We start from the raw sequence: 25,573 nt of genomic DNA on the forward strand, positions 1-25,573 counted from the left end.
GCTCTGTTGACTAGCAGAGAAGTTTCAGAAGAGGTCGGGATCAGCACTTTATCGGCACATTCCACTGTTACAGGAGATTTTGTAATGAAAGACATGCGGAGGATTTTGCGCGTCGGCACGGAGCCGCTCATTGCGTGCAACAAAAAAAAAAAAAAAGCACACTTCCGTGTTGGAAACCATTCAGAAGATTCAGACGGCTTTTGATGGCTTTTCAGTCGAGTGAGTATCCAAGAAATTGTTTAACAGCTGGGCATGTTCCAACTTGTCCTGTGAGACTTCCAACACGGAGGTGTTGTTTGTCCAGCGGCTGTGAACCAGTGCTCACTCAAAGCCTGCCCACAGGCGAATGACGCAACCGACAGGCATGAAAAAACTCATGCATGCGCACGAAGGTTCAAGCGTGTCTGATGCAAGCGCACATGATTCAAATCCATATAGTTTTGAAAAAAATAAAAGGTCGGATACTTTTCTAACAGACCTCGTATTCTTTCACTCGTGTGGAGCTGTAAAGTATGTTTATGATAGATTAACATCTTATTATAATCATTCAGGCGAGCTGCACTTTGATGGGGTGCGCTGACCCAATCACTTGCTCTGTTCACTTCTTTACTCGACTTGACGAGCTGCACATAGTGATGGCAAGCAGATCTCGCCACATTGCACAATATTATGCGTGAAGATTTTTTGAACATTTCTTTGCGCAGTTGCACGCGCCAGCGCCCCTCTCACATTCAAGTCTACACCCGTTAAAGACGAGTTTACTCTCCTGCACGACACAGGGCCTGCAAGTATGTGCATCAAAGTCGTGCAAGTGTCAGGGCACCTTAACACCTTTTATTGTTTCCACTGTTGGCACCAATGTGTTGTGGACCACAGCAGGGGTGCGAGACCTGAAGCACTCCTCTGAGAAATGCAAATGGCACGAGAGCAGCCAAAGCCATTTAGACAAATGTTTAAGGCTGAGTTTTTTTTGGATGGCACAGCAGAACTGAACAGCTCAATGGAGGCTACAGGATTGGCATCAGGAGGCACAATGAATAGGTGACTAAAAATCAACACATTCTGTCAAGAATAACTGACTGTGTTAAATTTTGCATGCATGCTTGTCAATTGTTTTTTCTTTGTTTTTGTTTTTTGGCCCCCTGGACGCCTCGCGGGAGAGGTGTTCCGGGCACGTCCCATTGGGAGGAGGCCCCGGGGAAGACCCAGGACATGCTGGAGAGACTACATCTCTCGGCTGGCTTGGGAACGCCTTGGGGTTCCCCGGGAGGAGCTGGGGGAGGTGTGTGTGTGGATCGGGAGGTCTGGGCGGCTTTGCTTGAGCTGCTTCCCCCGCGACCCGACTCCGGATAAAGCGGAAAAGAATGGATGGATGGATGTAAATCTATACAAAAATGGATTGCATATTTATACCTTTAGGTTTAATGCATCATTTTAATTGTGGGTAAGGTTATATTTGCACTTAGAATGTTGATCTATGAGACATCACTTATAAAATAGAACGCTGTTCAGTTGACACAAGAAATGATTTTTAAATGGTGGAAATGACAAAGTAAAGCTTTATTTTATGGGAGCAGGTTAAACTTTGGTTGTTTTGGTGCTCAGTGTTTTTTTTATTATTCGTTTCTCTATAGGTCTGCGACACCATATTAAAACACACAAGGGAAGGATTCTCTTTCACCAACCATCTCACCAGTGCCACTTCACCACACAGTACCACACCACATTTCCAGAACATGCCTTCAGCAGCACCTTGAAGGCCTACCCGATGCTCAATGGAAGCAAGCTGAAGACAGGGCTCAATCTCATCTATAGTGCAGCAGATAAGAGAATATTTAGAGCAGAATCTTTTCAATTGGCGGTCAGGTAGGGGTCAATATTAATAGATGCTCCAATCATATTGAAAATTATACCACATTATTTGTCTGATCATAAAGATTCCAAAAGGTATAGTTTGGAATATCTGTGACTGAATTCTATGGAGTTATGGGATAAACACAGCAAGAATTGTGACAAAGGTCAGTTTCAGTTTGTACGGGGGTCAAAAGTTAAAGTTGCTCCAGTTTTGGTAAAAGGTGATGCAAATTATTAGTTAACAGGGTTTTGAAAAGGAATAGTTTCCACCATGTGTCATGCTTAGTTATCACATTACAGGGTAACATATGTCACATGTCATAGAATCCAATGGACGTTGACCTTGTTTGACCTTATCTTTGAAAACCAAGCATTCATCACTGTCAAAACTATTCCATTTATTAATCTTATTAGTTCAACCAATAAGTTACATTACTTTTGACCAAAATTGCAGTAACTTTAACTTGTACAAACTGAAATTAACATTTGTCACCATTCTTGCTGTTTTTATCCCATAACTCCACAGAATTCAGTCACAGATAGTCCAAACTTTACCTTTTTGGAATCTTTATGATCAAACAAGTAATGTGGTGTAGTTTTCAATTTGACTGAAGCATTTTTAAAATTTGACCCCTGTGTAATTCGTCAATTGACCCCTACTTGGCTGCCTATTGAAAAGTCAAGTGGCCAGTTTGTTTTTTTTTTTTCCTCAAAAGACTAATGTCTAAGGAGTATTTGTGCCAAATTTGGTGCTTCTATCACCATTTGAAGGATTGTTTCAGTTATCTGCTGCACTACTACAGCAAGGAGGAGTTCAAGACCTGCTGTGGTGCTGTGGACCTTTTCTAGCTGTTCATGGAAACTAATCTTGGAGAGGTCTTTTCATGACCACTGCAGAAGCTTTAGAAAGAAGGAAATGTCCGAGGTGCAGTGAACGCATCACTTAGCAGCTCGTTTAGCCACAGCGCTCTGATTGCATTCCGCTGCCTTTTATGATGAAATAATGCTGAATTTATGTTGAAATGATTGTTGTACAAAAGCTTCAGATATCTGTTTTTGAGATAGATGATGACTGGAGTGCAGTTTGAAGCAGAAACAAGGTGTTAAACCGTGAACCGTGTCATCACTGCATCATCGGGGGGACCGGTTTTTAGGGGACCGTTCGGTCTGTGACACCGGCAGACCTCTCTGACTCCCGTGTCATTGCCTTAGCTCCCATTTACGAGCATTTTGTGGTTTCTGTTAAATCTGAATGAGGCGACAATTAGGCTTTTTAATAAACTGTGCCACAGAGGCTGCTAGCCAACCCGACGTTGAAGGCTAACTGCCAAACACACTAAAATAAAACACAAGTAACTCTTCATATTCAAAACACATGTATGGTGGACAAATGTGTCTGGAAAATTAAGAGAAAGAAAAATCACCCTATGTTTTTTCTCTTCTAAACTGTAAACAAACTCCAGATAAAATAACTGTGCACATGGGCATGCAGGTGTAGCTGTCTCACATTAGATTGGCAGCGGCTTCATTTTGACGATGGATGTAAGTTCCTGTTTAGTCACATGATCACGGCGCCTTTGCCTCACCCTGCCAATGTTAAAAGAAAAACACATGAATTAGTACAAATTTTATTTTAATATGTCAAATATTCTGATTTTCATTCATCAGGTGAAACTATCCAAACATTCACTGGATTTGTTTTGCTTTTCAAGACATTTCTTCACTAAGCAGCTCTTTAATGTGTGTCTCCATTAATAACCAGTCATTCAGGTGAACAGTCAGTCAAGCTGCAGAGTTGCTAAGGTCACCTCACACCCACGCTGCTTTTTAGGTGTGAATGTTTGTTGGACAAGTAAAATGGGTGAAACTCCTCCATAGGGGTTTAAATGCTATATATACACACACACGTGTGTATATATACCTGTGTGTGTATATATATATATATATATATATATATATATATATACTCAACAAAAATATAAACGCAACACTTTTGGCTTTGCTCCCATTTTGTATGAGACAAACTCAAAGATCTAAAACTTTTTCCACATACACAATATCACCATTTCCCTCAAATATTGTTCACAAACCAGTCGAAATCTGTGATAGTGAGCACTTCTCCTTCGCTGAGATAATCCATCCCACCTCACAGGTGTGCCATATCAAGATGCTGATTAGACACCATGATTAGTGCACAGGTGTGCCTTAGACTGCCACAATAAAAGGCCACTCTGAAAGGTGCAGTTTGTTTTATTGGGGGGGGATACCAGTCAGTATCTGGTGTGACCACCATTTGCCTCATGCAGTGCAACACATCTCCTTCGCATCATCCGTGAAGAGAACACCTCTCCAACGTGCCAAACGCCAGCGAATGTGAGCATTTGCCCACTCAAGTCGGTTACGACGACGAACTGGAGTCAGGTCGAGACCCCAATGAGGATGACGAGCATGCAGATGAGCTTCCCTGAGACGGTTTCTGACAGTTTGTGCAGACATTCTTTGGTTATGCAAACCGATTGTTCCAGCAGCTGTCCGAGTGGCTGGTCTCAGACGATCTTGGAGGTGAACATGCTGGATGTGGAGGTCCTGGGCTGGTGTGGTTACACGTGGTCTGCGGTTGTGAGGCTGGTTGGATGTACTGCCAAATTCTCTGAAACGCCTTTGGAGATGGCTTATGGTAGAGAAATGAACATTCAATACACGAGCAACAGCTCTGGTTGACATTCCTGCTGTCAGCATGCCAATTGCACGCTCCCTCAAATCTTGCAACATCTGTGGCATTGTGCTGTGTGATAAAACTGCACCTTTCAGAGTGGCCTTTTATTGTGGGCAGTCTAAGGCACACCTGTGCACTAATCATGGTGTCTAATCAGCATCTTGATATGGCACACCTGTGAGGTGGGATGGATTATCTCAGCAAAGGAGAAGTGCTCACTATCACAGATTTCAACTGGTTTGTGAACAATATTTGAGGGAAATGGTGATATTGTGTATGTGGAAAAAGTTTTAGATCTTTGAGTTCATCTCATACAAAATGGGAGCAAAACCAAAAGTGTTGCATTTATATTTTTTGTTGAGTGTATATATATACAAGGTCTATTAGATAATAAACCAACCTTTTTTTTTTTTTTTACTATATGGATTTGAATGACGTGCGATTACACCAATCATGCTTGAACCCTCGTGCACATGCGTGAGTTTTTTCACGCGTGTCGGTGACGTCATTTCCCTGTGGGCAGGCCTTGAGTGAGATGTGGTCCCGCCCTCTCGGCTGAATTCCTTTGTTTCACACGCTGCTCGAGACGGCGCGCGTTGCTTTATCAACATTTTTTCTGGACCTGTGAGGAATATCCGAGTGGACACTTTTCAAGAAATTAAGCTGGTTTTCGGTGAAAAGTTTAACAGCTAATGAGAGATTATGGGGTGTTTGTCGGTGTAAGGACTTCCCACGCAGTGGGACGTCGTGCAGCGCTTCCAGGCGCCGTAGTCGGCCTGTTTCGACCTGAAAACATCCTAATTTAAGGCTTAATTCACCCAGGACGTCGTGAGAGAACAGAGAAGATTCAGAAGAGGCCGGCATGAGGACTTTATGCGGACATTCCACTGTTTAAGGACATTTTTTAATGAAAGACATGCGCGCAAATTCGCCGAGTCGTTTCCGTGACGACTCGGCAAATCTGTGTGCACCGCAACAGGAAAAACACCTCCGTGTTGAAAACCATTTGTAAAATTCAGGCGGCTTTTGATGGCATTCAACAAGTGAGTAACTGAGAAATTGTTTAACAGCTTGGGCATGTTCCAACTTGCCCGTTAAGGTTTCCAACGGAGGTGTTTTTCCTGTCGCGACCCCCCGCGGTCGGGTCCGGCCCGACATGCGACTCTGCCCGCACGTTCTTTCATTACAAAATGTCCGTTAACAATGGAATGTACGAATAAACTCCTCATGCCGACTTCTTCTGAAAGTTCTCTGTTCTCTGACGACTTCCTGGATCAACAGAGCCTGAAATGTGGAAGTTTTCAACTTGAAACGGTGAGACGCTGCCGCCTCGAAGCGCAGATCGCCGTCAGGCGCCGTGGGCCGTCCTTACGGCGACACTACCAGACCAAAATCTCTCATCAGCCATTAAAATTTTTACCGAAAACCAGCTGAATTTATCGAATGGTGTCCACTCAGTTGTGCCTTACAGTTTTGAAAAAATTTTGATCAAACAAAGCAGCAGTCTCTGAGCCATTCCTAAACAATGAAAAAACGATGAGAGGGTGGGCGACTCCTCACTCAAAGACTGCCCACAGGCGAATGACGTACCCAACAGGCGTAAAAAAAACTCTCGCATGCCCACGAGGGTTCAAGCATGTCTGATGTAATCACATGTGATTCAAATCCATATGGTTTTTGAAAAAAATAATAAGGTCAGATACTTTTCTAATAGACCTCGTATATATAGGAAAATAAGTATTTGAACACCCTCCAGTTTTGCAAGTTCTCCCACTTAGAAATTATGGAGGGGTCTGAAATATTCATCTTAGGTGCATGTCTGCTGTGAGAGATATAATAAAAAAAACAAAAAAAAAAACATCCGGAAATCACAATGTATGATTTTTTTAAATAATTTATTTGTATGTTACTGCTGCAAATAAGTATTTTAACACCTGTGAAAATCAATGTTAATATTTGGTACTTGGTATTTGGCCTTTGTTTGCAATTACAGAGGTCAAACGTTTTCTGTAGTTTTTCACCAGGTTTTCACAAACTGCAGCAGGGATTTTGGTCCACTCCTCCATACAGATCTTCTACAAATCTTTCAAGTTTGGAGTTTCAGCTCCTCCAAAGATTTTCTATTGAGTTCAGGTCTGGAGAAATGCTTCTTACAGAGCCCCTCCTTAGTTGCCCTGGCTGTGTGTTTGGGGTCATTGTCATGCTGGAAGATCCAGCCATGACCCATCTTCAATGCTCTTACTGAGGGAAGGAGGTTGTTTGCCAAAATCTCGCAATACATGACCCCATCCATCCTCCCTTCAATACGGTGCAGTCGTCCTGTCCCCTTTGCAGAAGAGCACCCCCAGAGTATGATGTTTCCACCCTCATGCTTCAAGGTTGGGATGGTTTTCTTGGGGTTGTTCTCATCCTCTAAACATGGTAAGTAGAGCTGATTCCAAAAAGCTCTTTTCTGGTCTCATCTGACCACATGACCTTCTCCCATGCCTCCTCTGGATCATCCAGATCAGGGGTGGCCAAGTTCGGTCCTCAAGAGCCACCTTCCTGACACTCTTAGTTGTCTCCCTGCTCCAACACACCTGAATCCAATGAAAGACTCGTTAGCAGACTTTTAATGAGTCTTTCATTGGATTCAGGTGTGTTGGAGCAGGGAGACAACTAAGAGTGTCAGGAAGGTGGCTCTTGAGGACCGAACTTGGCCACCCCTGATCCAGATGGTCACTGGTGAACTTCATACGGGCCTGGACATGTGCTGGGGGACCTTGCTGCCCAGTAGGATTTTAAAACATGACTGCATCATGTGTTACTAATGTAATCTTTGTGACTGTGGTCCAAGCTCTCTTCAGGTCATTGACCAGGTCCTCCTGTTTAGTTCTGAGCTTTCTCAGAATCATCCTTACCCCACAAAGTGAGAGCTTGCATGGAATCCCAGACCGAGGGAGATTGACAGTCATCTTGTGTTTCTTACACTTTCTAATAAATAATCATAACAGTTGTTGTCTTCTACCAAGCTGCTTGCCTGTTGTCCTGTAGTCCATCCCAGACTTGTGCAGGTCTACAGTTTTGTCCCTGGTGTCCTTAGACAGCTCTTTGGTCTTGGCTATGGTGGACAGGTTGGAGTGTGATTGATTGAGTGTGTGAACAGGTGTCTTTTATACAGGTAACAAGTTCAAACAGGTGCAATTAATACAGGTAAAGAGTGCAGAATAAGAGGGCTTCTTAAAGAAAAATTAACAGGTCTGTGTGAGCCAGAATTCTTGCTGGTTGGTAGGTCTTCAAATACTTATTTGCAGCAGTAACATACAAATAAATTATTAAAAAAATCATACATTGTGATTTTATGGATTTTTTTTTCAGATTATGTCTCTCACAGTGGACATGCACCTAAGATGAAAATGTCAGACCCCTCCATGACTCCTAAGTGGGAGAACTTGCAAAATCGCAGGGTGTTCAAATACTTATTTTCCTCACTGTATATACACACATGTGTATATAGGGCACCCAGTGCACCCAGTAAGTATTCACAGTGCTTCACTTTTTCCACAATTTGTTGTTACAGCCTCATTTCAAAATGGAGCAAATTATTTTTCCCCTCAAACATCTACTCACAACACCCCATAATGACACCATGAAAAAGTTTTTTGTTTTTTTTTTGCAAATTCAAAACTAAAAAACTAAGAAGCCACATGTACATACGTCTTCACACCCTTTGCTCAATACTTGGTTGATGCACCTTTGGTAGCAATTACAGCCTCAAGTCTTCTTGAATATGATGCCACAAGCTTGGTGCACCTATCTTTGGGAAGTTTGCCCATTCCTCTTTGCAGCACCTCTCAAGATACATCAGATTGGATGGGGAGCGCCAGTAAACAGTCACTTTCAGATCTCTCCAGAGATGTTCAATCGGATTCAGGTATGGGCTCTGGCTGGGCCACTCAATGACCTTCACAGAGTTTGAGATGAGATGACAAAGAAGAGATTTACTGTCCTGAAGCCACTCCTTTCATATCTTGGCTGTGTGCTTAGGGTCATTGTCCTGCTGAAAGATGAACAGTCAACCCAGTCTGAGGTCAAGAGCGCTCTGGAAGAGGGTTCCTACTGCTCAAACACAGCCCCACAGCATGATGCTGCCATCACCATGCTTTACTGTAGGGATGGTGCCTGGTTTCCCCCAAACACGCCCCCTGGCATTCCTGGCAAGAGTTTAATCTTTGTCTCATCAGACTAGAGAATTTTGTTTGTCATCCAGGTGGGCTGCCATGTGTCTTTTACTAAGGAGTGGCTTCCATGTGGCCACTCTACGGATTGATTGCGGCAGACATGGTTGTCCTTCTGGAAGGTTCTCGTCTCTCCACAGAGGAATGCTGGAGCTCTGACAGAGTGACCATCGGGTTCTTGGTCACCTCCCTGACTAAGGCCCTTCTCCCCCAATCGCTCAGTTTAGACAGGCGGTCAGTTCTAAGAAGAGTTCTGGTGGATCTAAATTTCAATTAAATTCAATTCAATTTATATAGCGCCAAATCACAACAAAGTTGCCTCAAAGCGCTTCACACAAGTAAGGTCTAACCTTACCAAGCCCTAGAGCAAGCACACAATTTTATAGGTTAGTAACAGAACCTTAAAATCTGATTTCACAGGGACAGGAAGCCACTGAAGAGATCCCAACATGGGTGTAATGTGGTCAAACTTTCTGCTTCCTGTCAAAAGTCTGGTAGCGGCATTTTGAACCAATTGGAGATCCTAATGTTGGAATGTGGTAAAGAAGAAAAAAAACATTGCAGTAGTCCAATCTTGAAGAGATAAATGCATGGATCAGGGTCTCAGCTCAGCCATAGACAGAATGGGACAAATCTTCGCTCTATTTTGCAGGTGGAAGAAAGCAGTCCTCGGAATATCTCTAATGTGGAGGTCAAAGTACAATGAAGGATCAAAAATTACCCCAAGGTTCCTCATTTTGTCAGTGTGATGTATGACACACGAGCCTAGGCTAAGCGGTAGCTGGTCAAATTGATGCCAATGTCTCAGTGGACCAAGAACCATCATTTCAGTCTTATCAGAATTTAAAAGTAGGAAATTGCTGGACATCCAGCTTTTCACTGCAAGGCAATCCTCTGACGATTTATGTGGATGAGAAAGGTAATCCCAAAACGCCGCACTATGTGCCCAAGGAGTGCTATATAAAAGGAGAAACGCAGGGGCCAAAGACGGACCCCTGTAAAACCCCAAATTTCATGTCACTAAGGTTAGAGGTAGTGTTACTGTACAAAACACACTGAGAACGACTGGTCAGGTATGACATCAACCATGCAAGGGCACTCCCAGTAATCCTAAAATGATTGTCCAGCCTTTAAAGTAGAATATGATGATTCACGGTATCAAACGCGCCACTAATATCTAACCGCACCAGAACCGCAGTGGTGTCCGAATCCATTGCAAGCAGAAGATCATTCACCACTTTAGTGAGAGCTGTCTCTGTGGAATGATATTTTCAAAAAATAGACTGCAGTGGCTCAAAGAGATTATTCTCCAAATTTCTTCCATTTAGGGATGATGGCAGCCACTGTGCTCATTGGGACTTTCAAAGCAGCAGAAATGATTCTGTATCCTTCCCAGATTTGGATCTTGTCAGTCCTGTCTCGGAGATCTACAGACAATTCCTTTGACTTCATGCTTGGTTTGTGCTCTGACATGCACTGTCAACTGTGGGACCTTATATGTAGACAGGTGTGTGTCTTTCCAAATCATGTCCAATCAACTGAATGTACTGCAGGTGGACCCCAATTAAGGTGTAGAACATGTCAAGGATGATCAGTGGAAACAGGATGCACCCGAGTTTCATGGCAAAGGTGGCAAAGGTTGTGAATACTTATGTACATGTGATTTCTTAGTTTTGTTTTTTGTTTTGTTTGTTTTTAATAAAATCAAAAATCTCCAAAAATGTTTTCACATTGTCCTTATTGGGTATTGTGTGTAGAAATTTGAGGGAAAAAAAAAGAATTTCATCCATTTTGGAATAAGGCTGTGACAAAAAATGTGGAAAAGTGCAGCACTGTGAATAGTTTTTGGATTATATATATATATATATGGTTGTGATTCTGCCCCACTAGCATGCCAAATTCAAGGACACTGGAAAATACTCTTCTATATGGGGTGCGCGCCCCCCCCCCCCCTTATGGAAGAGTATTCATTAAGTATTTATCCAAACTCCTGGTAAGAAGACAGTCATTCTCTACCTCCTCTTTTAAAGAAATAGAAATTTATTGAGAATAGAGTCAAAGTACAACACTGTAAGTGGCAGAAAAATCCGCCCTGTGACCCCAAGTTAAACAAAGACGTCTGTCCTTCGTTCAGCAGTTTGTGCCTTTTAGAGTAGTTCCTTGTGTAACACCTATGCTGTTAGGCAAAGGGAATGGGTTAGGACCAGTTCTAGATTCGTAATGGAGTGGTGTGCAATTCAAAGATAGAGCCAAAGACAGGAACTTTTAAATAGAAAAGCCGGCAAAATTTAATACAACCAATGACAGACACACGTTTCCTTTATAAAACCTCTTTTTTTTTTTTACCTCACTATTTGAAGTTCTGTTAAGGTTTTACTTTGTTTCTTTTTGTCTCAAAACTGTTTAGTTTTCATGTATGACCGGTCATTTTATTTCATGTTTTTGCAGTTTAAACCTAGCTTATGTTGCTTTAATTTACATTTAAGCTTTGTTTTAGGTTTGTATTATTTGATTGTATCAATTTCATAACAGTATTTGTCACTTTGTAATGACACTGCATGTACTCTTAAAAGTACACAGAAACAATTCATCAAGAAACATTCAAATGATAATAGTTAATGCAGAGCAAAATCAAATAAATAGTTTTCCTAAATGTCCAAAAGCTTGCAAAGTCTCACTTGTCTCTTTAAATGTTCTGTAATCCAATGCAGAATCCTTTTGTTTCTACCCAAACCTTTGTCCGGTAATGAGTAAGATTCTGATGCTCAATGGCAGCACATGCACCCCGTGCAGCTCTGTTGATTGATCCAGGAATTTGTCTGTTGGGTGGCTCGCCTTGCTGTCAGCTCAGGTCCAAGTCCAAGTCTAGGGAATGGGGTGGTTCTTGGGTGGAGTAAGAAACCTGGCCGTTTCTCTGCTCTCCTCAGTCTCAGACGGAGGTTTAAGTGTCTCTTTTTAACCAGTGCAGCAACAACAAATTGCCTCCGGAAGGCTACTTAAAAACCAGAGTGCACTCCTCCTCCTTACAGGCCAGGTTTTACGTTTTCACCAAACTTTAGTAGTTTTCTGAGTGTTTCTGATAGCAAACTGCTGCTCTGCATCTCTCTGCTGGCTGCAGGTGCACTGGGCCTCGGCAGGTGGAGGAGGGGCATGCTCTGGGTTAACGTTTCTCTCTCTATTTCTTTTTTAAATAAAATAATAACTTATGAATTATTTATGCAGTCTCTATTTATTTATGTATCATGTAGTTTTTAACTGTTTTTTAGTGCACATTTTAATTATGTATTTATTCATATTTATTAGATCCATATTTGTAATGGGGGTTACACTTGTTTTTAGAGTATTTCCGTTTGACCATTTCTACTACATGTCCAAAATACACTGTCTTGAAAAACGTTGAGTCTTGTTCTGAGGCATTGTTGCCATCCCTGCCCCCCCATCACCAAAAAAACAAAATCAAGTCCACCAAGGAAACTGCAAGCAAAGACTTATATGGGGTAAGATGACCTTAAAAATTCTCAAAGGGCAACAATAACTTTGTCCTTTATTGTTCACCTGAACTATCCGGGCTGGTTATCAAGCACAAACTACTTATATGCAGGATTACAGAAGAAGTTCACTTGATTTTGACTAGGTGTCCAGACAAAAAAGTGTCAAAGAAATGCAACAACACTGGACAACTGTGTTTAAAATTAGCATTTTACCAACTGAATAAATAAACATGTATCACTTCTTACCACACAGCAAAGACGAGAGAAACGATGGTGGCGAGGATGACCACGGAGAACAAAACCAACACAATCACCAAACCCAAATTACCTTCATGGTCAACTACAGGAAGTAAGTGAACGTGACAACAGAGGAAACAAACAAGAGAGGGAGGTTAGCAAAACAAACAACACAGGATTTAAAATATATACACTCAACAAAAATATAAACGCAACACTTTTGGTTTTGCTCCCATTTTGTATGAGATGAACTCAAAGATCTAAAACTTTGTCCACATACACAATATCACCATTTCCCTCAAATATTGTTCACAAACCAGTCTAAATCTGTGATAGTGAGCACTTCTCCTTTGCTGAGATAATCCATCCCACCTCACAGGTGTGCCATACCAAGATGCTGATTAGACACCATGATTAGTGCACAGGTGTGCCTTAGACTCCTTTGAGGGAGCGTGCAATTGGCATGCTGACAGCAGGAATGTCAACCAGAGCTGTTGCTCGTGTATTGAATGTTCATTTCTCTACCATAAGCCGTCTCCAAAGGTGTTTCAGAGAATTTGGCAGTACATCCAACCAGCCTCACAACCGCAAACCACGTGTGACCACACCAGCCCAGGACCTCCACATCCAGCATGTTCACTTCCAAGATCGTCTGAGACCAGCCACTTGGACAGCTGCTGGAACAATCGGTTTGCATAACCAAAGAATTTCTGCACAAACTGTCAGAAACCGTCTCAGGGAAGCTCATCTGCATGCTCGTCGTCCTCATCGGGGTGTCAGCATGCCAATTGCACGCTCCCTCAAATCTTGTGACATCTGTGGCATTGTGCTGTGTGATAAAACTGCACCTTTCAGAGTGGCCTTTTATTGTGGGCAGTCTAAGGCACACCTGTGCACTAATCATGGTGTCTAATCAGCATCTTGATATGGCACACCTGTGAGGTGGGATGGATTATCTCAGCAAAGGAGAAGTGCTCACTATCACAGATTTCAACTGGTTTGTGAACAATATTTGAGGGAAATGGTGATATTGTGTATGTGGAAAAAGTTTTAGATCTTTGAGTTCATCTCATACAAAATGGGAGCAAAACCAAAAGTGTTGCGTTTATATATTTGTTGAGTATATATTCAGTAATAGAGAAAACACAGGATTTAAAATATATATATTCAGTAATAGAGAAACAGAGCAGAGTCCAATCTGAAAATGAACAACAAACAAACAAACAAAAAACAATATTACAACATGACATGCAGGATGCTCTCAGATCAGGTTTCAGACATGAGCAACGTCAGTAAATGAAGTTTATGTTTTGTGGGGCTTGTTTCCAAAATGTAGTTGCTTATGACACTGACAAGGGATATACTTGTTGCTGTCCAATCTCAACTTATTCACGTTACTGCTGACCTTTGAGGCAACACATGATAGAACTGTACAAAGTTACCTACATGCATGCAACTCAAAAGTTGCATGCTCTAAAGTTCTAAAACTCTAAAGTTCTGAAACACTAATGCAAAAAACCCCAAACTGTTCCAACAACAGATGGATAGGCTGAGAAGAGCTTTTGTTGTCACTGCACATGACATTTAATAAAGTTTATCCTTTGCATTTAATCCAACCTAATTAAGAGTTACACCAAATCCAACCACTAGGAGCAGTAGGGAGCCATAGTCCAGCACCTGCAGTTCACTTCCACGTGGATAGACACTGCTTGACACTGCATGTGTAACCACATCATGTAGCTGCTGTGAAAAAAAAAATAAATAAAAAAATACATGCCACCCACAGGATTCAAACCTGCAATTTCCAAAAGCTCTGATTGCCAGCCAGAAACTTTACCACTGAGCTACCATCACTGTCCTGTAAAAGATGCGGGAAAATGCCTGATATCAATAAGGACATGGATGTATTAAAAAAAATACAATGACATACCATATAAAAACACTGCATGTTATTGAATCCCTCTGATCAAGCAGGCAATACAAGTATGATCCGTCTGTTCCTCTGTAGATGACCCATGGTCACAGAGGTACAGTCATGAAATGACATGAATGAGAAGCAGGGCACTCTTATCATGTCCACATCTGCTGACGGCGTGTCCTGCCTGACAGCAAGCAGACACACAGTGGACAGCTGTTAGTTCATGTCCGTCCAAACACACCCCCTGTCAGTTCAGCGCACACCCCCCCATCATTTGACCCATACCAGTTTGCATACCAGCCCAACCGCTCTACTGAGGACGCCATCTCTACTGCTCTCCATCTGAGCCTGGCACACCTGGAGGAGAAGAACACCCACGTGCAGATGCTGTTCATGGACTTCAGCTCAGCATTCAACATGATCATCCCCCAGGACCTGGTATGTAAATGGGGCCAACTGGGCCTCAACACGCCCCTATGCAACTGGCTGCTGGATTTCCTCACTGGCAGAACCCAGTCTGTCCATGTGGGGAACAACACCTCAATTTCAATTTATTTTCATTTATATAGCGCCAAAGCACAAACAAGTTGCCTCAAAAAGCTTTGAGGCAAGTGTCATCTCCCTAAACACTGGCTCCCCCCAACCCTGCGTCCTGAGCCCCTTGCTCTTCACCTTGTTGACCCATGACTGTTGTCCAAAGTACAACACCAACCACATACTGAAGTATGCGGACGATACAACAGCTGTGGGCCTCATACAGGACAATAATGAACTGGCCTATAGAGAGGAGGTGTGACATCTGGTGGACTGGTGTAAGGCGAACAACCTGCTCCTGAACATCGACAAAAGAGAGCAATGTTGACTTCAGGAGATCCCGACCCAGCCACACATCAATGACACAGTGGTGGAGGTTGTCAGCAGCACCAAGTTCCTGGGGGTGCACATTACAGACAACCTCAGCTGGTCACTTCACACCACCTCCCTGGCAAAGAGAGCTCAGCAACATCTGCATTTCCTGCAACGGATGAGAAGAGCCTCCCTCCCCCCTCCCATCCTCTCCACCTTCCATAGAGGGACCATCGAGAGCCTACTGACCAGCTGCATCTCCGTCTGGTCTGGGAGCTGTAAGGCTTCAGACTGAAGGTCCTTGCAGAGAGTGGTGAGGACAGCGGAGAAGATCACTGGGACTCCACTCCCCCCATCCAAGACATTGTCCACAGGCGATGCCTAGCCAGAGCGCACCGGAACCTCTCCGACCCCACCCACTCCCACCATGGACTGTTTGTCCCCGCTGGCTTCTGGCAGGAGGTTCCGCAACATGTACTGCAGAACAGCCAGATTCAGAGATACTTATTTTCCACTGGCCATCTGACCGTTAAACACCACTTAACCCCACTTCCCTGCCCTCCTCTGGACTGTTGGTATTGTTTGAAGAAAACTTGAGTGCAATACTCCAGACACTGCTGCTTTATATTTATATATTTAGTTGTTTTATACTGCTTTTAAATTTAGCTCTATTTGCACTTTCTATTTGCATTTTCATCTTCTACCGCTTAGTCCAATTAAGGGTCGCGGGGGGCTGAAGCCTATCCCAGCAGCCATAGAGCGCGAGGTGGGGTACACCCAGGACAGGACGCCAGTCTGTCGCAGGGCCACAAACAAACAAACACAGACACATCCACACACACACCTACGGACAATTTAAAGAGACCAATCCACCTAACCCGCATGTCTTTGGATGTGGGAGGAAACCGGAGCACCCGGAGGAAACCCACGCAAACACGGGGAGAACATGCAAACTCCACACAGAAAGGCCACGGGAATTGAACCCACGACCTTCTCGCTGTGAGGCAGCAGTACTAACCACTAAGCCACTGTGCTGCCCATATATATATCTATATCTATCTATCTACACTCAACAAAAATATAAACGCAACACTTTTGGTTTTGCTCCCATTTTGTATGAGATGAGCTCAAAGATCTAAAAGTTTTTCCACATACACAATATGACCATTTCCCTCAAATATTGTTCACAAACCAGTCTAAATCTGTGATAGTGAGCACTTCTCCTTTGCTGAGATAATCCATCCCACCTCACAGGTGTGCCATACCAAGATGCTGATTAGACACCATGATTAGTGCACAGGTGTGCCTTAGACTGCCCACAATAAAAGGCCACTCTGAAAGGTGCAGTTTTGTTTCATGAGGGGGGGATACCAGTCAGTATCTGGTGTGACCACCATTTGCCTCATGCAGTGCAACACATCTCCTTTGCATCATCCGTGACGAGAACACCTCTCCAACATGCCAAACACCAGCGAATGTGAGCATTTGCCCACTCAAGTCGGTTACAACGATGAACTGGAGTCAGGTCGAGACCCCGATGAGGACGACGAGCATGCAGATGAGCTTCCCTGAGACAGTTTCTGACAGTTTGTGCAGAAATTCTTTGGTTATGCAAACCGATTGTTTCAGCAGCTGTCCAAGTGGCTGGTCTCAGATGATCTTGGAGGTGAACATGCTGGATGTGGAGGTCCTGGGCTGGTGTGGTTACACGTGGTCTGCGGTTGTGAGGCTGGTTGGATGTACTGCCAAATTCTCTGAAACGCCTTTGGAGACGGCTTATGGTAGAGACATGAACATTCAATACACGAGCAACAGCTCTGGTTGACATTCCTGCTGTCAGCATGCCAATTGCACGCTCCCTCAAATCTTGCGACATCTGTGGCATTGTGCTGTGTGATAAAACTGCAGCTTTCAGAGTGGCCTTTTACTGTGGGCAGTCTAAGGCACACCTGTGCACTAATCATGGTGTCTAATCAGCATCTTGGTATGGCACACCTGTGAGGTGGGATGGATTATCTCAGCAAAGGAGAAGTGCTCACTATCACAGATTTAGACTGGTTGTGAACAATATTTGAGGGAAATGGTGATATTGTGTATGTGGAAAAAGTTTTAGATCTTTAAGTTCATCTCATACAAAATGGGAGCAAAACCAAAAGTGTTGCGTTTATATTTTTGTTGAGTATATCTATCTATCTATCTATCGAGAGAGATTTTTATAGGTATTTATAACTTGTTCCAGTTTTTGCTGTGTACTCCTGTAGCCAAGCAATGACATTTCGTTGTCAGACTCACTGTTGTGTCTTTGTGCAATGACAATAAAGAAAGTCTAAGTTTGCAAAGCTACACTCTTGGGAGCACTTAGACAAATTTAACATCCAGCTTGAAAGTGAATGTCTGCTGACTGTTTTCGTGCTAATAGTACGAATGGCCCCACATTTTCTAAGTGCCAAGTGAGTGGTGTTAAATGTTCGTGTGTGTCACCTGGAATTTGGCCGACACCTGCCACATCAGCTGCTGGTGTGCGCAAATAGTTGTAGCAACAGGTGTACGAGGCCTTGGAGGCAGCTACGATTTTACACATACGAGGGCTGTCAATAAAGTAACGGTCCTTTTTATTTTTTTCAAAAACTATATGGATTTCATTCATATGTTTTTACGTCAGACATGCTTGAACCCTCGTGCGCATGCGTGAGTTTTTTCCACGCCTGTCGGTGACGTCATTCGCCTGTGAGCACTCCTTGTGGGAGGAGTCGTCCAGCCCCTCGTCGGAATTCCTTTGTCTGAGAAGTTGCTGAGAGACTGGCGCGTTGTTTGATCAAAATTTTTTCTAAACCTGTGAGACACATCGAAGTGGACACGGTTCGAAAAATTAAGCTGGTTTTCAGTGAAAATTTTAACGGCTGATGAGAGATTTTGAGGTGATTCTGTCGCTTTAAGGACTTCCCACGGTGCGAGACGTCGCTCAGCGCTCTCAGCCGCCGTCGTCAGCCTGTTCAAGCTGAAAACCTCCACATTTCAGGTTCTATTGATCCAGGACGTCGTGAGAGAACAGAGAAGTTTCAGAAGAAGTCGGTTTCAGCATTTTATCCGGATAGTCCACTGTTAAAGGAGATTTTTTTAATGAAAGACGTGCGGACGGGTCCGCGCGTCGGGACGCAGCCGCCGCGACGCTCCGCCACAGGAAAAACACCTCTGTTGAAAGCCTTAAAGACAAGTTGGAACATGTCCTGCCTGTTAAACAATTTCTCATATACTCACTCCACTGAAAGCCATCAAAAGCCGCCTGGATTTTACAAATGGTTATCAACACGGAGGTGTTTATCCTGTGCCGCCGCACCGCGTCGGCTGCGTCCAGACGCGCGGATCCGTCCGCACGTCTTTCATTAAAAAAATCTCCTTTAACAGTGGAATATCCGGATAAAATGCTGAAACCGACTTCTTCTGAAACTTCTCTGTTCTCTCACGACGTCCTGGATCAATAGAGCCTGAAATGTGGAGGTTTCCAGCTTGAACAGGCTGACGACGGCGGCTGAGAGCGCTGAGCGACGTCTCGCACCGTGGGAAGTCCTTAAAGCGACAGAATCACCTCAACATCTCTCATCAGCCGTTAAAATTTTCACTGAAAACCAGCTTAATTTTTCGAACCGTGTCCACTTCGATGTGTCTCACAGGTTTAGAAAAAATTTTGATCAAACAACGCGCCAGTCTCTCAGCAACTTCTCAGACAAAGGAATTCCGACGAGGGGCTGGACGACTCCTCCCACAAGGAGTGCTCACAGGCGAATGACGTCACCGACAGGCGTGGAAAAACTCACGCATGCGCACGAGGGTTCAAGCATGTCTGACGTAAAAACATATGAATGAAATCCATATAGTTTTTGAAAAAAATAAAAAGGACCCTTACTTTATTGACAGCCCTCGTATTGCATATGATTCCTGCTCCATGCGCACTTCATGCACAATTTGACTACATTCGTACTATGTGTAAAAGGGCCCTTGCTGCTGTTCCACCGTGCTGCTCCGTGCACGTTTACACTGATTAGCAAGACAAGTCTGCGCAAGCGAGCAAGATAGTTAGCCTAGAGCAATCACCATAATAGCTCTCTGTGTAGCAGTCTCAAAACAGAATCTGGAAAGTAAAAGAATTCTATTGTTATATCTTAATCAGGTTCCTGCAAGAAGTCACCAAACCCCAAGCTCAAACTGCCAAACCTGAGCAGGACTGCAGCGTGTGGCCGCCATCTCCAGTTGCCACCACTTCAAATGTAATGCACATTACTGCACATTTCCCTGGCGTTTTTTCTGTCCTTGTATATGTGAGCTGCTACATGCTTAATTTTTATCCACTGCACAAACAGTAAAAACATCACACCCTACAGGGTGCAATCTACTGCAATTATATGCAATTTTGTGATGAAGCCAGGCACAAGGTACTTGCACTGTTCTGTTCGACACGATAATGCCAGGAAATGATGGCTCCTCAGAGATTATTGCTGAAAGCTGAAGCTGCTTCTTGTTTCAACCATAAACAGGGAAAAAAATAAAACATAAAACATTGCTGACTGTTTTGGTGACAGATATGAAAGTCACATGAATTGTAGGAAATGATACACAAACTGGACTTTATCGCATTCCAATCCAACAACCAAGTGACATACAGTAGTGTTCAGAATAATAGTAGTGCTATGTGACTAAAAAGATTAATCCAGGTTTTGAGTATATTTCTTATTGTTACATGGGAAACAAGGTACCAGTAGATTCAGCAGATTCTCACAAATCCAACAAGACCAAGCATTCATGATATGCACACTCTTTAGGCTATGAAATTGGGCTATTAGTAAAAAAAGTAGAAAAGGGGGTGTTCACAATAATAGTAGTGTGGCATTCAGTCAGTGAGTCAATTTTGTGGAACAAATAGGTGTGAATCAGGTGTCCCCTATGTAAGGATGAAGCCAGCACCTGTTGAACATGCTTTTCTCTTTGAAAACCTGAGGAAAATGGGACGGTCAAGACACTGTTAAGAAGAACAGCGTAGTTTGATTAAAAAGGTGATTGGAGAGGGGAAAACTTATATGCAGGTGCAAAAAATTATAGGCTGTTAATCTACAATGATCTCCAATGCTTTAAAATGGACAAAAAAAAAACAGAGACACATGGAAGAAAACGGAAAACAACCATCAAAATGGATAGAAGGATAACCAGAATGGCAAAGGCTCACCCATTGATCAGCTCCAGGATGATCAAAGACAGTCTGGAGTTACCTGTAAGTGCTGTGACAGTTAGGAGACGCCTGAGTGAAGCTAATTTATTTGCAAGAATCCCCTGCAAATTCCCTCTGTTAAATAAAAGACATGTGCAGAAGAGGTTACAATTTGCCAAAGAACACATCAACTGGCCTAAAGAGAAATGGAGGAATATTTTGTGGACTGATGAGAGTAAAATTGTTCTTTTTGGGTCCAAGGGCCACAGACAGTTTGTGAGACGACCCCCAAACTCTGAATTCAAGCCACAGTTCACAGTGAAGACAGTGAAGCATGGTGGTGCAAGCATCATGATATGGGCATGTTTCTCCTTCTATGGTGTTGGGCCTATATATCGCATACCAGGTATCATGGATCAGTTTGGATATGTCAAAATACTTGAAGAGGTCATGTTGCCTTATGGTGAAGAGGACATACCCTTGAAATGGGTGTTTCAACAAGACAATGACACCAAGCACACTAGTAAATGAGCAAAATCTTGGTTCTAAACCAATAAAATTAATGCCTCGCAGATGTGAAGAAATCATGAAAAACTGTGGTTATACAACTAAATACTAGTTTAGTGATTCACAGGATTGCTAAAAAAGCAGTTTGAACATAATACGTAGTTTTGAGTTTGTAGCATCAACAGCTGATGCTACCATTATTATGAACACCCCCTTTTCTACTTTTTTTTTTACCAATAGCCCAATTTCATAGCCTTAAGAGTGTGCATATCATGAATGCTTGGTCTTGTTGGATTTGTGTTATCTATCGTCCACCTGGTCATAACTGTGAGTTTCTCTGTGAATTTTCTGACCTTTTGTCTGACTTAGTGCTTAGCTCAGATAAGATAATTATAGTGGGCGATTTTAACATCCACACAGATGCTGAGAATGACAGTCACAACACTGCATTTAATCTATTGTTAGACTCGATGAGTCCACCCACCACTTTAATCATACCTTAGATCTTGTTCTGACTTATGGTATGGAAATTGAAGACTTAACAGTATTCCCTGAAAACCCCCTTCTGTCTGATCATTTCTTAACATTTACATTTACTCTGATGGACTACCCAGCAGTGGGGAATAAGTTTCATTACACTAAAAGTCTTTCAGAAAGTGCTGTAACTAGGTTTAAGGATATGATTCCTTCTTTATGTTCTCCAATGCCATATACCAACACAGTGCAGAGTAGCTACCTAAACTCTGTGAGTGAGAGAGTATCTCGTCAACAGTTTTCATCCTCATTGAGGACAACTTTGGATGCTGTAGCTCCTCTGAAAAAGAGAGCCTTAAATCAGAAGTGCCTGACTCCGTGGTATAACTCACAAACTCGCAGCTTAAAGCAGATAACCCGTAAGTTGCAGAGGAAATGGCGTCTCACTAATTAAGAAGATCTTCACTTAGCCTGGAAAAAGAGTCTGTTGCTCTATAAAAAAGCCCTCCGTAAAGCTAGGACATCTTACTACTCATCACTAATTGAAGAAAATAAGAACCCCAGGTTTCTTTTCAGCACTGTAGCCAGGCTGACAAAGAGTCAGAGCTCTATTGAGCCGAGTATTCCTTTAACATTAACTAGTAATGACTTCATGACTTTCTTTGCTAATAAAATTTTAACTATTAGAGAAAAAAGTTACTCATAACCATCCCAAAGACATGTCGTTATCTTTGGCTGCTTGCAGTGATGCCGGTATTTGGTTAGACTCTTTCTCTCCGATTGTTCTGTCTGAGTTATTTTCATTAGTTACTTCCTTCAAACCATCAACATGTCTATTAGACCCCATTCCTACCAGGCTGCTCAAGGAAGCCCTACCATTAATTAATACTTCGATCTTAAATATGATCAATCTATCTTTATTAGTTGGCTATGTACCACAGGCTTTTAAGGTGGCAGTAATTAAACCATTACTTAAAAAGCCATCACTTGACCCAGCTATCTTAGCTAATTATAGGCCAATCTCCAACCTTCCTTTTCTCTCAAAAATCCTTGAAAGGGTAGTTGTAAAACAACTAACTGATCATCTGCAGAGGAATGGTCTATTTGAAAAGTTTCAGTCAGGTTTTAGAATTCATCATAGTACAGAAATAGCATTAGTGAAGGTTACAAATGATCTTCTTATGGCCTCAGACAGTGGACTCATCTCTGTGCTTGTTCTGTTAGACCTCAGTGCTGTTTTGATACTGTTGACCACAAAATTTTATTACAGAGATTAGAGCATGCCATAGGTATTAAAGGCACTGCGCTGCGGTGGTTTGAATCATATTTATCTAATAGATTACAATTTGTTCATGTAATTGGGGAATCCTCTTCACAGACTAAGGTTAATTATGGAGTTCCACAAGGTTCTGTGCTAGGACCAATTTTATTCACTTTATACGTGCTTCCCTTAGGCAGTATTATTAGACAGCATTGCTTAAATTTTCATTGTTATGCAGATGATACCCAGCTTTATCTATCCATGAAGCCAGAGGACACACACCAATTAGCTAAACTGCAGGATTGTCTTACAGACATAAAGACATGGATGACCTCTAATTTCCTGCTTTTAAACTCAGATAAAACTGAAGTTATTGTACTTGGCCCCACAAATCTTAGAAACATGGTGTCTAACCAGATCCTTACTCTGGATGGCATTACCCTGACCTCTAGTAATACTGTGAGAAATCTTGGAGTCATTTTTGATCAGGATATGTCATCCAATGCACATATTAAACAAATATGTAGGACTGCTTTTTTGCATTTGCGCAATATCTCTAAAATTAGAAAGGTCTTGTCTCAGAGTGATGCTGAAAAACTAATTCATGCATTTATTTCCTCTAGGCTGGACTATTGTAATTCATTATTATCAGGTTGTCCTAAAAGTTCCCTGAAAAGCCTTCAGTTAATTCAAAATGCTGCAGCTAGAGTACTGACAAGGACTAGAAGGAGAGAGCATATCTCACCCATATTGGCCTCTCTTCATTGGCTTCCTGTTAATTCTAGAATAGAATTTAAAATTCTTCTTCTTACTTATAAAGTTTTGAATAATCAGGTCCCATCTTATCTTAGACCTCATAGTACCATATCACCCCAATAGAGCGCTTCACTCTCAGACTGCAGGCTTACTTGTAGTTCCTAGGGTTTGTAAGAGTAGAATGGGAGGCAGAGCCTTCAGCTTTCAGGCTCCTCTCCTGTGGAACCAGCTCCCAATTCGGATCAGGGAGACAGACACCCTCTCTACTTTTAAAATTAGGCTTAAAACTTTCCTATATGCTAAAGCTTATAGTTAGGGCTGGATCAGGTGACCCTGAACCATCCCTTAGTTATGCTGCTATAGACTTAGACTACTGGGGGGTTCCCATGATGCACTGAGTGTTTCTTTCTCTTTTTGCTCTGTATGCACCACTCTGCATTTAATCATTAGTGACTGATCATTGCTCCGCTCCACAGCATGTCTTTTTCCTGGTTCTCTCCCTCAGCCCCAACCAGTCCCAGCAGAAGACTGCCCCTCCCTGATCCTGGTTCTGCTGGAGGTTTCTTCCTGTTAAAAGGGAGTTTTTCCTTCCCACTGTCGCCAAGTGCTTGCTCACAGGGGGTCGTTTTGACCGTTGGGGTTTTTCCGTAATTATTGTATGGCTTTGCCTTACAATATAAAGCGCCTTGGGGCAACTGTTTGTTGTGATTTGGCGCTATATAAATAAAACTGATTTGATTTGTGAGAATCTACTGGTACCTTGTTTCCCATGTAACAATAAGAAATATACTCAAAACTTGGATTAATCTTTTTCCTCACGTAGCACCACTATTATTCTGAACACTACTGTATGAACATATTAGAAAAACAAAATGTCTTTAATACTACATAGACAGTCTTTTGAACAAATACTGCATATCATCTAAAAAATAAAATAAATAAAAACCTTTGTCTTTGCTCCATTTTGCAACTTCCACTCTAGAAATTAGCATAGATTTAGTCAATATAGAATGAATTAATAAAGAGAAATTCAATTTCTAAGTAGTTGTATTAATTTTGACAACATAAAATACTGACAAATATTCATTAATTTGCATGCCAATAAGCATTTCACTGCATCTGCAGCACTCTGGTTTTGAGTTTCCTCTCACACAAACAGTCTTATGGAATAACTATTTTTTGTGTTTTGACAGTGAGCTAAATCGAATCAGCTTATTATTATTATTATTGTTATAGCCTGCGTGCGTGAAATTAAAAACTGTTCCTGCTGTCCGTATCAATTAAGGTTTGCAGTGAAAGCTTTCAACAGAATGTATCAGACATCAGAATCCGACATCGACTCCAGAGATTTTGACTCCTATTGACATAACAAGTCAGACATTACTCTCCACACAAATATATTTTTACTCTTGCATGACAGGTGTCTTTGATCATGTAACCCTCTCACTGAACGACCTGTTGGTGCCATTAAAACACATTCTCAGTAATCCTGTTTCACACCAGACAGCTGTGTTATTAAAGGCAAAGTGTTATTAAAAACTAAACAAAAAACTTATAAAACTTTGTGATTCTTAATGTGATCTGCATGATGGTTTTGGTGGAAAGCAGCTTGTTTCGCCAGCTGACTATGCAGCAAATGAATCAGGGCTGCTAATTTGTAGCCTTGCAGGCCAGGTTTGACCTGGCCTGTTTTCTGAACACGGTTTATCTTGGGTGTCTGGTGAAGGTTAGTGATGGTGAAACAAAGTGATACTAGTCTTTAGGTATTCTTTAATATGAAATATTCTTGTGTATGTATTCTGATTTGGCTTTAAAGTAACATAACGTGGACAGAGAACAGCAGAGTGTTAACAGTGCATTAGCTGCCGTCTGCTGGACAAAATGTGGACAAATTCAAATTTCCACCACTGTTGTTATTCTGGTCAGTAGTTGTCTCCTCTCTACATTTTGCTGTTACAGCTCTACACCCTCCTGCTCAAACATAATATAATGTAGAGTTGTTCCATCCATTTTGGACAGCTCAAATTTACAAGCTAAGTCAGATATGCACAACTTCATGCAGATGTACTCACATATCTGCCAGCAAATATGAATGA

The 25,573-nt window shown here is 42.3% G+C and overlaps 1 protein-coding gene across 1 annotated transcript in view; it reads right to left on the minus strand.

Moving 5' to 3' along the window:
• il11ra (interleukin 11 receptor, alpha) overlaps positions 1-25,573 on the minus strand; it is a 146,047-nt gene that overhangs the window by 7,598 nt on the left and 112,876 nt on the right. The window contains 2 exon segments of the mRNA XM_034191793.1: positions 3,362-3,441; positions 12,525-12,618. Of these exon segments, the coding sequence (XP_034047684.1) occupies positions 3,363-3,441; positions 12,525-12,618 (173 nt within the window). The 3' untranslated portion in view covers position 3,362.

Source organism: Thalassophryne amazonica, chromosome 17 (genome assembly GCF_902500255.1).
Source record: "Thalassophryne amazonica chromosome 17, fThaAma1.1, whole genome shotgun sequence".
In the NCBI taxonomy this organism is placed as follows: Eukaryota; Metazoa; Chordata; class Actinopteri; order Batrachoidiformes; family Batrachoididae; genus Thalassophryne; species Thalassophryne amazonica.